This window comes from Anneissia japonica, unplaced genomic scaffold (assembly GCF_011630105.1).
Source record: "Anneissia japonica isolate Jap-2015-1 unplaced genomic scaffold, ASM1163010v1 scaffold665_len1252844_cov201, whole genome shotgun sequence".
NCBI classification, from domain to species: Eukaryota; Metazoa; Echinodermata; class Crinoidea; order Comatulida; family Comatulidae; genus Anneissia; species Anneissia japonica.
The window spans coordinates 1,099,021-1,113,900 of record NW_022757135.1 but is presented as its reverse complement, the minus strand read 5'-3'; the positions used below and the strand labels follow the sequence as shown (position 1 = coordinate 1,113,900).

Below are 14,880 nucleotides of genomic sequence, written 5' to 3'. Positions count from 1 at the left end.
AACATGTACAGTATATATGTATGTATATATATATATATATATATATATATATATATAGAATGGTTATAGTCAAAGAAAGGTAATTTCAGAGTTTGAATTAATAATATAATAATAGCTCTCAACGAATGTTGTCCTTTAAATCAGTACATTGTGTAATAAAATGCCTCCGATGAGATTCGAACCTGCGACATCTCGCTGTTAAGGCGAGCGTCATAACCATTAGACCACAGAGGCTTCACGGTTGAGCAGACTCAAGTAACCGTCAGCTACATTGTATTACACAATGATGGTGCACCTCGAAAAATATGAAGTTCCAAAATTCACCTTATTTTTCCAGCCGTGTTTCTCGTTGTTCACTGATGATCCAGGTATAATGAGTAGCATCTGGAAACACATGTATGTTTTGCACAACATGTTACAATACTAAGAAAAATATGTGTAATCAGGATGGTGATGTATGGTTGGTGTAGGTAATGCTTATACTGTATACAAACATTTATTGTATTCAAATTCATACACTTTTACAAAACAAATTTTCTTGGTTTTGATAGGGAGGAATGGTTATAGTTCTGCAGTTTGGTGAACCAAGTGAGATGCCGAAGCCTCCACTAGATTTCCCAAGGTGCGAGGGTTGGGAACCAAAGTGATCGCTGACAATAAAAGCAAAGTACGGTTTGCAAACAATTTCAAAAAGGATTATGGAAAATGAGAAAGTTGTAAAGAAAGTTTGCTGTTTGGTACTGTATATTCTTGTGCCTGAAATTAAAATGCTCAGCGTGGATAATACTTGGTAGTTTCCAAACACCTGAAGACACAAGACAATTATAGTAAAAGGAATATGTACAATGACCCTTTACACTACCTAATGTTGCTAATTTTTTGTACTAAGAAACATAGCATAAACATACGTAAACCTGTGTGTTTGTAAGCGCAAAATTCTGAATACCTTATAAGTCCTTCTGATTGGTCAGTTGTTAAGTTAAATTGAAAATTCGGAAAAGTCCTTCATCTGCTATTTCTAAGAAAATGTATTATCATCTTAAATTGAGTAAATGTGCTTCTTCATACGAAAGTTACCATCATGTATCGTAACATTTTATTAGTACGAATCATAAAGAGATCTTAGACTTCAATGTAGTCTATAAAAACTGCTCCCATTAACTAATTATTGCGGGTATCAAACGCCATACCTCACACAAAAGACATTTATAATTTGCTGGTATATAATATAAATTAAGCCTTTAGAAAAAAAAAATAAAAAAGGCTGATAAAATACATTTTATGACTATACTAAAATAAATAAAATTCTCAGTTGCTTTTTGGTGACCCTTATAATGTAAAAGAAAAAGAGTTATCACGCCTCTTATTACAACTAATTGTAATTGAAAGTGCGAATATCCACCCACCCACACCAATGGTATGTGAATATCTGAACGTTGAATAGATTCAAAATATACAGTCCATGCTTGGGACTGTCCGTTCAACAAATAAAAAGACCCTCAAAAAAGTGTGTGCATGTTGATAGGCCCTGCATGAATTTAGTCTAATATTTCTGTGAATGACGTCACCAGTTTATACGATACACTTACTAAATCTCTGATGTACTTACCCAAATAGGCCTAATTATAAATAAAGCGAGCTGCAGGGAAAAAAAATCATCATAATTATTGATTTTCATATTACCGGTATGTTGTATGCTTTTCGTATATAACGTCATACCGCACACAAAGGAAATTTATAATTTGCTGGCATATTATATAAATTAAATCTTTAGGGAAAAGACTGATAAAACACATTTTATAAGTATACTAAAATAAATAAAATTCTCAGTTGCTTTTTGGTAGCGCTTTATAATGTAAAAGAAAAAGAGTAATCACGCCTCTTAATTCAACTAATTGTTATTCAAAGTGCAAATATCCATCTACCTACACCAATGGTATGTGAACATACTGAAGTTAAATGTTAAATAGATTCAAATATGCAGTTCATGCTTGGGACTGTCCAAAGACCCTCAAAACGTGTGTGTATGTTGATATTCCACTACTGCATGAATTTTAAGTCTAATATTTCTGTGAATGACGTCACCGGTTTATTCGATAGGCCTACACTTATTAAATCTGGGATGTACTTATACTCAAATTATAAATAAAGCGAGCTGCAGCAAAAAATCATCATCATTATTGACCATTTTTCATCGGGTATGTTGCATGTCTTTCGTCTGTCGTAGAAAAATGAATTTGCTGCCACCTAGAGTTACACAATCGAATTACCGGCTCCAAGAAAATAATAATAATAATAAGATCTTTCTTTTACAACGGAAGCTCGTTCACCAAGGAGGTGCTCTTCCACGAGGCCGTATATGTACCTTTAACATATGGTATCAGATCATGAAATCAAACAAGAACTACTTACAAATACAAATAATGTATAAGGAAGAAACAAAGATACTACCAAAAAAAAAACTGTACACTTAAAAAATTATGTTGAAATTAACTTTTTTTAAATTTTAAGAGTGGTACTATTTTTTGTGGTCTCATCAATATTGTTCCACAAGTCAGCACCACGATATGCCAAACTCCTTTTTTTATACTCTGTATTAGGTTTATCTATGTACAGGTTATTTGTAGATCTAGTATTATATGCTGATTGCCTTTGTGAAAATTTAATTCTTAAATAATTTGAAGTCATTCATTATTTTGTACATTACTTTTTCATTGAAAGTAAGTCTATCTTCAAGGTTGGACCATTTAAGTTCTTCCAGTGCCTGTGTACTAGAATAATATTTTCGTTTATTTGTTATTATTTTAGCAGCTCTGTTCTGTAATACTTGTAATTTTTTGTTACATCTACCCCACACAACATTGCAGTCATCAAAGTAAGGGGCTACTATTGCATTGCAACACTGATTGCATAGGGATTGGGAGCAAGTAGCTTGATTTCTTTAGGTAGAACAAGCCTGGAAGAACTTTGGTCCTAATATGATCTACATGTTTATTCCATGATAGAGTTTCATCAACTATTACACCTAAACGAGAAAGAGATTTTCTTGGTGGGCCAGTTTTCGAACGAGGTAGCGAATTTGTTTTTTAGTGTTTCAACCCATACGAGGATATTATTATTATTAACCCACATCTTGGTACCTGTTTAAACTGAAAATGTCATATTATATAAAATATTATACTTCATCTGTAAATTTATAGGATGCGCTCGCTTCGATCGCTTACACTCTAGTATGTTAAACATCGCAATTACTTTTGATGAAACATCGCGATTGGTTTTGATGAAATAGAACAAAAAATTCATGACCATTAGAGAAGATAGACCTAATTACAAACGGAAATACGGTACACACAAATTCTATGGAAATATATCACTGGGCCTAGACCCCTAACGTCCAGGTTACCGTATTTCACCTAGACAACTCATGGATAAAATTAATTGTTATTAAAATTAATGTGGTGGTCGAACGTTATGCATTTACTGTGCCCATGCTTAATTTTGTAGTCATATTTGTGTTGAAATATTGTAGAAAACACTTTTATTTGTAAGAACACTGAGGTTGAAATTGCCTAAAAATTAAGAACAAAATAAAAACAAATCGTGGCTGAGGCAAAATGTCAACTGAGGTTTGTTTTTTGTTTTTGTTTTTTTTTTTTAATGGAAAAAAACAACACATTTATCAGCTGTACCTTATGTGCGGTAGGTGTGATGTAATACTATACAATGCCCACTTTATTACAGTACAGTAATATACTGCTGTAAAATAATAATTTTCGACGTTTGAAAAGTGTGTAAAGATAAGGACAAAATAAGTTTAAGCTTGAAATAGGCAAAAAAAAAAAAAAAAAAAAAAAAAATACTGGTCCTTATAAAAACAAATGTGTATATGTTTAAGTAGGATGAAGTAAGGCGATTAGTTAATAGGGCTTCTAATTACTGTAAATTTCTCTTAGAAATTCAATATTTGTGACATGTTGAAAATATAGGAAACAGGAAGCATTTGTTAATATGCGGCAAATATGATATATACTCTAGGGTATCTAGAGATCAAAGGTCTGAGCCTCGTTGTCAAAAAGTGATGAATTAGGAGAGAGATAACTAACCACATTGAAAAGTTCAACTGATGACTCAATATAGGCCACGCTATTCAGTAATTAAACGACAGTAAAGTCATTATTTTATATATCCCTAAATTAAGCTGAAATATTGGATTATATTCACTTCTTGAGCACGAGACTTTGATGATCTGTATTGTTACAGTTTTTCAGACAGTAAGTTTGGCATCTCCGACGTTATCTGACGCAATGGTTTACGGTACATCACTGTGCATTTAGGCTTTGAAATAACCACAATTATAATGTAGATAAACTTTGCTACTATTGGACTGGACGCGATGAGTGTCAAATCGTGTTTAACACAATTATTAACACAATTATTATTAGCTTGTTGATTAAGTTATGTTTCACCTCCCATTTATTTACTGTATATTATTGCTATAATTTCTTATTTGAACCAATTGAAATAAAATTGAATTGAAACTGAGGTTTACTGTTTGCACTTGTTTGTAAATTCAAGCATAACTGAAAGCCAGAGACCTGAGGAAAAACATGTTTTTTCTGAGACACAAAAATATTCGTTGACGAAGTGATTGATGAGATACAGACTTTTTAATATTTAATATGATCTGTTGCAAAATCTGCAGTGAAGAGATTGGAAGGATTTAAAATGTTGGTCTACGGACGAATTTTAAAAATATCATGGAGAGACAAGATAGCAAATAAAGAAAACAGAAAGATTGCTAATCACATCAATAAAACATAGGAAACTTGAATACTTTGGACACGTGATTAGAAAGGATAATCTACAAAGAGAAGTCAGGGCCGGCGGAACGTTTTTCAAAGTGGTGGGGCCCACTTATAAGCAGGCGCGTAACAGGGGTCTTGGGTCGGGGGGGGGGTGGCGGCAAAGGTAATAATTTTCGCGGTTAGTCGGTTAGTAATTTATAATGATGTGATACGCACCCCCCCCCACCCCACATAGAAAACAATACGACATAGGGCTTATTTTATTATTACACACGTGTGTTTGAAACTAAATTTTCATGGTGGTTTTATTTATTACAATCAGGCCTATTCTTTCACCATCATTACACATTGAGGCCCTTCTTTTAGGTAAAACGATTTTTCTTAAATTTTCTTTCTCAAGTTTGGGACTATTATGTTTTTAAATAACTTAGAAGGCAAAAGAGGGCAAGCACAAGCCTTAACCCTAACAAATGCGCGCGAAAAATTTTTGTGTTGTTAATTCTAATTTCGTCGCAATTGATCAAAACTCCCTAAATGTGCAATTTTTAGAGGAAATTGGCCTACCTGAACAAGGAATGCTCTTATGTTATATATGGCCACACTCGTTCTTTTAAACTGAATATAAGCATTTTCCTTATGGCTTTATTTATTACAAACATTTATTCTTTCAACATCATTACACATCGAGGCCCTTCTTTTAGGTAAAACGATCTATCTTAATTTTAATTTCTTGAGTTTTGGGACAATGTGTTATAACTTAGAAGGCAAAGGAGAGGAAGCACAAGCTTTAACATTAAAAAATGCGCGCGAAAAATTTTTGTTTTTTTAATTCTAATTTCGTCGGAATTGATCAAAACTCCCTAAAATGTGCAATTTTTAGAGGAACTTGGCCTACCTCAACAAGAAATGCTCTTATGTTATATATGGCCACACTCGTTTTTTTGAACTGAATATAAGTATTTTCCTTATGGATTTATTTATTACAAACATATTCTTTCAACATCATTACACATTGAGGCCCTTCTTTTATAAACGATCTATCCTTAAATTTTCTTTCTTGAGTTTGGGACTATGTGTTATAATTTATAAGGGAAAGGAGAGCAAGCACAAGCTTTAACATTAAAAAATGCGAAATGCGAAAAATGTTGTTTTCTAATTTCGTCGGAATTGATCAAAACTCCCTAAAATGTGCAATTTTTAGAGGAAATTGGCCTACCTCAACAAAATATTGGATTTAAAATTTGAGATTTTCAGGCACTTTCCCGGGTGAAAAGGGCATTCAATGGGGAAAGATTTTCCACAGATGGATTTTCCCCTTGTTCCCCGGTGGTTACACGTCTGCGGAGAATACCTGGCGGCTTAGATCAAATGCGATATGGACACTTTTTGAAGTGGAGAAGGGGTTGCAGGCCGGGGTATTGTGATATCTGTTCATTATATCTTCCTTTTTATTCTTGTCTTTATTTTTCTCTTCTCTTTTTCTTTTCCTTTTTCCTTTCTTTTTCTTTCCCCTTCTTTCTCTTTCCCTCCTTCTCTCCTCTTTTTCTTCTCTTCTTACCCAGCCCGGTACGACGGCTTGGTCAGCCCGGTACAAACCGTCGGGGGGGGGGGCAGTCTTACGCCACTGCTTATAAGATGAATGGGAATATGAATCATGCAGATCTGGAATCAAATCTAGGTGGTGGGGTCAACATTCCTCCCCCGGGAAAATTTTGATTTTTAGATGGCGGGAAATGACCTTTCTCGACTTTTGAGCTAGGTGTCTAATTACTTTGTTCTTCAAAATTCAAGGTTTTCCCCCTCATGAAAACGGTAAGGTTAACTTTCTTAGCAGTCATACAAAAATCTCCAGACATTATATATTTTTCGCCAAAAAGTGGGGGGAGGGGGCCCGGCCCCCCCCCCCCCGCTTCCGCCGGCCATGTAAGTTACTAGAAGGAAAACTGAATGGAAAACGTGACAGAGGGAGACCAATGTTGGAATGGGTAGGCAGCATCAAGGAGAGTATTGGACTACAAGGAATGTGTGAGGCGAGCTCAGCAGAGAGAAAATTGGAGGTCCATAATAGCCAACCTGCTCTGAGCAGAGGACACCCAGAGGTAACAGGTAATACGTGTGGTGGGTACCCGGGTGGGGGAAGGGTGTAACTACCTTTTTTCACCAGTTTTTAAATATTAAAAAAAAAATCTGTATCTCATTAACCGCTTCCGAATTTTTCGTCAAATATGCTATGCTTTTTATGCCTTAGTAAAATTAGTTGTAAAAAATATCAGAAACTGTTTTCCTCCGGAGCCTGGCTTTAAACCGCGTTAAGAAAGTTAGTCTTGTACGCAGACGTTGAATATTACTCGTTTTATCAAATGATCGACAAATGATATAGTCACCGAAAGCCGATGTCGCCGAATGTTAAAGTCGTCGCTTCATGCTGAGTCGCCAGTGTATATTCGCTGCCGAATAAGTAGTCTCCGCCGCATACCAAATGTGTGCGCCGAATGTATGGGTCGCTGAACGGTAAATGGGCAGGTGAATGCTAAAGCTAGACTCGCAGCTCAGAAAAAGGCACTGTACGCGTTCCATAACTACTATTGGCACCGGACCAATTTTTCCTGACAGGCCAATGGAACTTCGGGATATAGGTATAGAACATTCTCAATTACTGTACTTTACTTCACAATATAATAATACATCAATAAACACATATCTTCTTTTATATAGCATCATCTTTATTTTTCGTTTGACGGTAAGTTTGTATAATACGTATGTGCATCCATTGGGGAAATATATTAAGATAAATAAATATAAATATATTTCCTCCATGGTGCATCCGAGGACGTAGAATTTTCGTCGTCTGAATTTTAGGATGCTCTTTGTCGTGAACCTACGTTATGCCAGAGAACGCAGATTAATCATGGACTGTGAATCTGTTCTAGGCTCACGTTGCTAGATATGAAATTCTCCCTAATTATTTCGTGACTTTAAGTTTTTACCAAATACGTGTATCTTGTCTTTGGATGTTGAGACATTTTATGATGGCATTGAATGTGTAACCAGTACGTGTTATTTATATCTTGGATATACATCATAATAACTTACCGTATTTTAAGTAAGAGTTGAAGTACATTATATTGCGGAAGTAAGATGCATAGCTAGGCCTAATTGAAATTAGATTTCTAATAAAGTACCAGTATTCAGAAACCCACTTGTGTAGGCCTATATGTGTGCTTTGATTTTGCGAACATTTCTGTTAATGTTAGATAATGAACTTCTATACAAAAAGGTGGCTAAGGTAATGTATTAAAACATGAATTTTGTTGCATGCAGGAGCAAAGCGGTAAAATTAAGTTAAAATATTTAATTAAATTATGCCTCCTCCTCATCTTCTTCCTCGTCGTCTTCAAACTCGCCTTCGTCATCAGCAGTGGCATCTTGATACTGTTGGTACTCAGATACAAGATCGTTCATGTTACTCTCAGCTTCAGTAAATTCCATCTCGTCCATGCCTTCACCCGTGTACCAATGCAAGAAAGCCTTGCGACGGAACATAGCGGTGAACTGCTCGGAGATTCTCTTGAATAATTCCTGGATTGATGTACTATTGCCGATGAAAGTGGAAGACATTTTAAGACCACGTGGTGGAATGTCACAGACAGCTGTTTTTACGTTGTTGGGGATCCATTCGACGAAGTAGCTACTGTTCTTGTTCTGGATGTTCAACATCTGCTCGTCAACTTCCTTCATGGACATACGTCCCCGGAAGATGGCAGCGACTGTGAGGTACCTGCCGTGACGTGGATCACAAGCGGCCATCATGTTTTTGGCATCAAACATCTGCTGTGTCAACTCTGGTACGGTAAGGGCGCGGTACTGTTGGCTTCCACGACTGGTCAATGGGGCAAAACCAGGCATAAAGAAATGCAAACGTGGGAAAGGAACCATATTGACTGCGAGTTTTCGCAAATCTGCATTGAGTTGACCAGGAAACCGGAGACATGTTGTCACACCACTCATTGTCACCGATACCAGATGATTTAAGTCACCGTATGTAGGAGTTGTCAGTTTTAGTGTTCGGAAACAGATGTCATACAGAGCCTCATTATCAATACAGTATGTTTCGTCTGTGTTCTCTACGAGTTGATGAACGGACAGTGTGGCATTGTATGGTTCCACAACTGTGTCCGATACTTTGGGTGACGGTACAACGCTGAATGTGTTCATTATTCTGTCGGGGTACTCTTCGCGGATTTTGCTAATAAGGAGTGTTCCCATACCGGAGCCAGTTCCGCCTCCAAGAGAATGTGTTAATTGGAATCCCTGTGTAGAAAAGTACAAAAAAATTAGAAACATGAAAACCATTTTAGGTTTGATCGTATAACAGTAATTATATTTTATAATATTTCTTAATGAGATTAGACTTATTACAACACATTTTGTAATCAGAAAAATATATATGTGATATAATATATATAATATAACTTGTCATTATAGAATCACTTTATCTATTCGAAATGTTATCACAATGTTATGTACAAATGCTAAAATATATGTAAAGTCTGCCAAGTTTAAGATTTTCTGGTAGTTTGTTTAACCAGGAGCGGATCCGGTACATGGTTATTTCAAATCGAAAATTTACATGTTTTATAATGCTGTGCTCCCCCTTTTTGTCCCCTTTCACCAACTTTGATCCGACCTTGATTTAACCCGCATTCGGCTGTACCCTTAAATACACGATTTACCTGAAGACAATCGCAACCCTCGGCCTCTTTGCGTACTACATCCAGTACAGCATCAACGAGCTCAGCGCCCTCTGTGTAATGTCCCTTTGCCCAGTTGTTTCCAGCTCCACTTTGTCCGAAAACAAAGTTGTCTGGCCTAAAGATTTGTCCAAATGGACCCGACCTGACAGAGTCCATCGTGCCCGGCTCAAGATCTACAAGGACACCTCGGGGTACATATTTACCACCTGATAAAGTAATTAGAAAAAGTCGTATTAACTAAGATAGTTAATCATTAACAAAATATGTATAAATAATGAATTCCAACCGACGTTAGGATGATGCCGCTATGTATGTACATGTACATTTTTTACTTCAAATATAAAATATGTGTGACTGTGAATATGAATATCTAACAGCGAATTACGACAGGAAATGTGATACCACATAAAATTGGAAAGATGCCATTAGAAAGCCATGGTCGCCATTATAGAAATAAGTTTATATGAGCTACTTTTACCTTTCTCTGTATTATTTTATTTCAACATCCAACAAGCAGCAAAAATTTACAAATTTACACGATGTAGATTATTAATATTTTATATTGGCCTCAAATATTTAGAATATTAATAGTTGTATATAGTATTTACCTTTTGTGAGTGAAGTATTTAGCATTTACTGTATCTGGTTTCCGGAGAATATCATATTGAATTGTGCATATAATTGTTGAAACAGATATGAACATAGGCTTACCTGTTGCTTCGTTGTAGTACACATTTATTCTTTCCAGCTGAAGGTCGGAATCACCATGGTATGTACCTGTTGGATCAACGCCATGCTCATCAGAAATTACTTCCCAAAACTGAAAAACAAAAACCCATCACAATTGTTTTTTATGACTGAATAACAATATTTTTATATGTTTAACAATAATATAGTGATGAACAGATAAGAAAACACTATCATCAACAGGGTGCTACGTGGTACATCAGAGCAATAAAACAAAATAGAGGATTCAGCAATAAGTTTGATTATTGTATTACTAGATAGTGTCATCACGCGATGCTCCACGCTCAAGATAAAATTGCCAGAAGAATTATCCTTGGTTGGATTGTATCGGCGATATTATATCTTCGTGCATCCGTGGTCTAGTGGTTATGTCTATCAACTTGCAATAACAACGTGAAATGGCGGTTTCAGTTTCTTTCGGTCGGAGAAACTTAAACAACTTAAAAAGTCCTGGTTCAATTCCTGTCACGGTAACAGGATTTGTTTTTCTCATGACCAAAACAACTCCATTCCCCAAGCTTCACAATGAGACTTAGTTTTTGTAGAGAATCTTGTGTTTATGTTTGTCTTGTGAAGGGATATGACAATTTGAATAGTGATTAAGTTGACTACTTGGCAATTCTTGGCCTTCCTAAAGCCAGATGATAATAATAATAATAATAATAATAATAATAATAATAATAATAATAATAATAATAATAATAGTAATAATATTAATTATAATAATAATAAATAATAATAATACTGTAATAATAATAATAATATTAATCTTTACATCATTGTTCCTTTATTTGAACAGGGTTTCATTAATTATCTGAAATATTATATACAGGCCTTCGTGAATAGTAGAATTGAAATCGACAATTTGTTATTGATTATTCATACAATTAAACTTAGTTCATTGTCACAGGATAGACATGATAAAATAACGTTCCCTATAACTAACGATATTCCCGTTATAGGCCTAATTGCAGGAAAGAAGTATACTGCTTTATAAAAATAATGTTAATAAAATGAATGACTAATTAATAATTAATAGTTATTAGAAATAATATTGGTACAGGAGGTATTGAGTGCAATAACTCTGTATGTCTAATCAGTAACGCAGTTACACAGATACGTTGAAGGGTTTCCACTAACATTTTGGCTAGCAGCAAGGGGCAGTCTTCACATTCTGAGGTTTTGCACGGAAGTATTTAACGGAAATGGCCGTTTCCCCATAAATCTTATAAGTTAATTTCTCGACAACCATTGCAGCATATAATAATAGCATAACCATTATAGGCCTATATACAAGTACACTCTATTCAGACTTATGGCGGCGCTACGGGGGCTGGGAGCTACAGCTCTCCGTCGGGGAGGCCTTGCCCCCCCCCCCCCACCCCCACGTCGGGGAGAAAAACCGTCCGGGAGAAAAAGAAATTCAAAAAAATTATAGGGCCTATGTATTTCGTACATTTAATAGACTCTAAAATCGATTAAATAAGCCTTTGAAACCACTAAATTGTCATATTTTCTGGGGTTTTTAGCGACGCCCACCACACCCACTTTTCCCTCCATGATATAAGCAGTCCTTTTGTGTGTTTTTTTTATTTTTGAATTCACCACAGGCGGTAAATATAACATTACTTTGAATATTCCAAACAAACAAACCACTGCACGTAATGCACTATAATTAGATGAACTGCTGTATCAGATTAGTTAATTAAAATAACAGCATCATCCTAATATGTTATTAAATGCATGCCTAACTATAAATGTGACAATAAAAGATTCTTGTATCCTTTTATCCTCCTTGTAAGAAAATAACTTAAATATTATATTAAATATTTCATATTATTATTATTATATTATCATTTATTGTGTAAAACAAAGTTGGTATTCAACGTTGAATTATTAACAATTGATGTATTTAATATTTTGCTCTTTGAATCTAACTTAATAAAACAAATTGTTTTGTTGTTCCATCTAGTAATATGCAATAGTCGGAGTAAAATGGTAATACAATTAAAAATATCGGTTATGTGTTTTCCTGTAAAAGCTTTTGACCCCTAAATCGAATTTATATCACCTAAGGTTGTAACGAAGTTTAACGGTTTAGAAAATAATTCGATTCAGGGCTAAGCCATTGTAGCAGACTGGCATGGGAGGTGCTGTTCGTGGTATAGCCATATGAGTAAGTTATAATGCAGATTAAATATTAACGAATGTTACATTTGCACAAGCTGGTATAAATTGGGTTTTTTTTTTTTTTTTTGCCATTTACTTACAAATAACATTGCAATTCAACCTCGATGGTGATCAAGGGTAGTTATCAAGTTATATTCCATTGGGTTATAACATGAATACTAGTATTCGTATCGAGAAATCAATAGTAACGTACATCAATATTAATCACGTAGGAATGCCTGCATATGAAATATGGAATCGCATAATTCAATGAGAATCAGTTGACCACCGGTCGATAGAGTGGGGATAGGTGAAGGTTATTGTATACCAAAAGGCGTCAAATTTAGCACCAGTGAATACATTTAAAATAAGAACAGTGATAACCTCATTTCTGTGCTGAGGTAAGCCTATAACTATAGGCAGAGTTATTTTTATAGCAGGATATGCGATCAGTGAGTCACTACAAAACTTCTCTTTAATGCTATCAACAGCCATAATATAATTCGCATTATGCACGAAATGTGCTTGATATTGGCTTCAAAAAAATATTACCATTTTATTTGAGTAAAACATGACAGAATCAGACAATAACTTTCAAGCCATTATCATTAACATTAAATGGTATTTAAGAATGTAAAAAATTATTCTACCTTAGATCCGATTTGGTTTCCACATTGTCCAGCTTGCAGATGTACAATTTCCCTCATGATGTTTTATTATTCTTGTGTAGGGCCTATTGATAAGACTTACAGGGTGATTCAGGTTTGGCGTCCGGACTGTGTCTTTTGGTTTCCCGGTATGGTACTCAACGACGCACCCTGCTTTTATACTGCCTATCCTACGATTATGCAAATCCTTTAGTATGGAGCGCAGCGAGTGTCAATTTTTTTGTCACATACATTGACACACAACATAGCAATTGCTCATATGATAATTATGATAGTGATGATGATGATAATATTAATAGGCCTATGATGATGATGATGGTGATTATGATGATGATGATTGTAATGGTAATAATAAAAATAATACAATAATATAACAATAATGATATAATAATAATAATAATAATAATAATAATAATAATAAAATATAATAATGATGATGATTATGATGATGTTGATGGTTATGATATTAATGGTTGTGTAGATGTGTTGATGATGACGGTAATGGGTACTTTAAATATACTGTAAGTACTTTGTTAATTCAAAATTCATTTTCAAATTTAGATAAACTTGATTCATTTATTCTATTGTCAAAAAGTATACTTTAGTTGACAAAGGGACTACCTTTTGCAAAATGAATAAATAGTAAAATCGACATCGAAAAAACGGTTATTATATTTTATTATCATAATTTTGCTTTTGCGTTTCATAACTAGTTTTGAAAGCAATGACTAGAAATTGATTTGTAAATCGTTTGTACGAGCCTCAGCTCTAATGAGCCATGGTACCTCACAATCTGACGTAGGTCACTCGCAGGACGATACTATCGTTATACAGTAACAGCTTGCGCTCCAACCTCTGTAACTTGAGCACAGATGAATGCAAACGCAATTGTCCGTAAAGAGATGAACAGAAAGTTTCGCAAGAGAGCATGTAAAAAAAATAATCCTTTTTGTTTAAATTCCTATAAACCGAAATAATAATTTTATAATACCTTGTTATCAAATGCTGATGGTAAAGACAGTGTATCCGCGTATTATATGTAATATAATACGCACAATCCTTCGACAACCTCCTTTACTTAATTTACTTGCTATTTCATAAGAAAAAAATATATATTTCTATTGGAGATGTAATAGACCTAGTAATCACTGAAGTTAAAAAACAACGTTGCTAAGCGTTTCAAATTCTATAAAAGCGTCGTGAGGTAGTACGTCGGCTAACGTGTCAAATATAACTGTTAATTAATTATAATATTAATTTTAGAATCAGGCTTCGATACTTCAACTGCTGGCTTCCATTACTTGACGGGCGGTGGTGTTTATGCTGTGAGGTAAATCACACTAGGTTTCTGCATTTTGGAGCTGGCATTTCGGTTTGGCAACCTACATCAGTTTAAGTACCAATCGATTTATATTTCTCGCGTCAAGCCTTATAAATAATAAAATCAATTAAAAAACAAAGCCAAAAATATAAAGTGTTTGATATTTACAAATAGTGTTTCAAATTTGGTAAACATCAATTCAGTTTACAATTCATCACCTTGAAGGTGCCTATGCATGAAAAATTTAGTTATCGTCTGCGAGTCTACTCTAGGGTGGCATGCTTGTACAAGCACATATATCTAATTCTTCTTTATACTCTATTACTACATCAACATAATTTTATATATTTATTATATATTCATCAGCTTCCAGGGGCAGTATCCAGGAATGTCATGTAGCGGAGTGGAGTGGATAC

The 14,880-nt window shown here is 34.7% G+C and overlaps 1 protein-coding gene and 1 non-coding gene across 2 annotated transcripts; both read right to left on the bottom strand.

Annotated features, from left to right (window-relative positions):
* Positions 1-161: 161 nt before the first annotated feature.
* On the bottom strand, positions 162-234 carry Trnal-uaa. The gene has a single exon. It is a non-coding gene; the product is annotated as a tRNA-Leu (tRNA).
* Positions 235-7,507: 7,273 nt separating this feature from the next.
* LOC117124431 (tubulin beta-4B chain-like) lies at positions 7,508-13,290 on the bottom strand. The gene is made up of 4 exons (XM_033270663.1): positions 13,126-13,290; positions 10,271-10,379; positions 9,539-9,765; positions 7,508-9,116 (listed from the first exon to the last, which is right to left on the bottom strand). Exons 1-4 carry the CDS (start codon positions 13,180-13,182, stop codon positions 8,166-8,168), a joined length of 1,344 nt encoding a protein of 447 aa, XP_033126554.1. The 5' UTR covers positions 13,183-13,290; the 3' UTR covers positions 7,508-8,165.
* Between the last annotated feature and the right edge of the window lie 1,590 nt (positions 13,291-14,880).

Bases quoted from the DNA above. Each gene is read 5' to 3' on its own strand.
- LOC117124431 (XM_033270663.1), bottom strand. From the start codon at position 13,182: ATGAGGGAAATTGTACATCTGCAAGCTGGACAATGTGGAAACCAAATC. The intron at 9,766-10,270 runs GTAAGCCTATGT...TTACTTTATCAG, and splicing joins GTACTACAACGAAGCAACAG to GTGGTAAATATGTACCCCGA. The intron at 9,117-9,538 runs GTAAATCGTGTA...TTTTCTACACAG, and splicing joins AGGGTTGCGATTGTCTTCAG to GGATTCCAATTAACACATTC.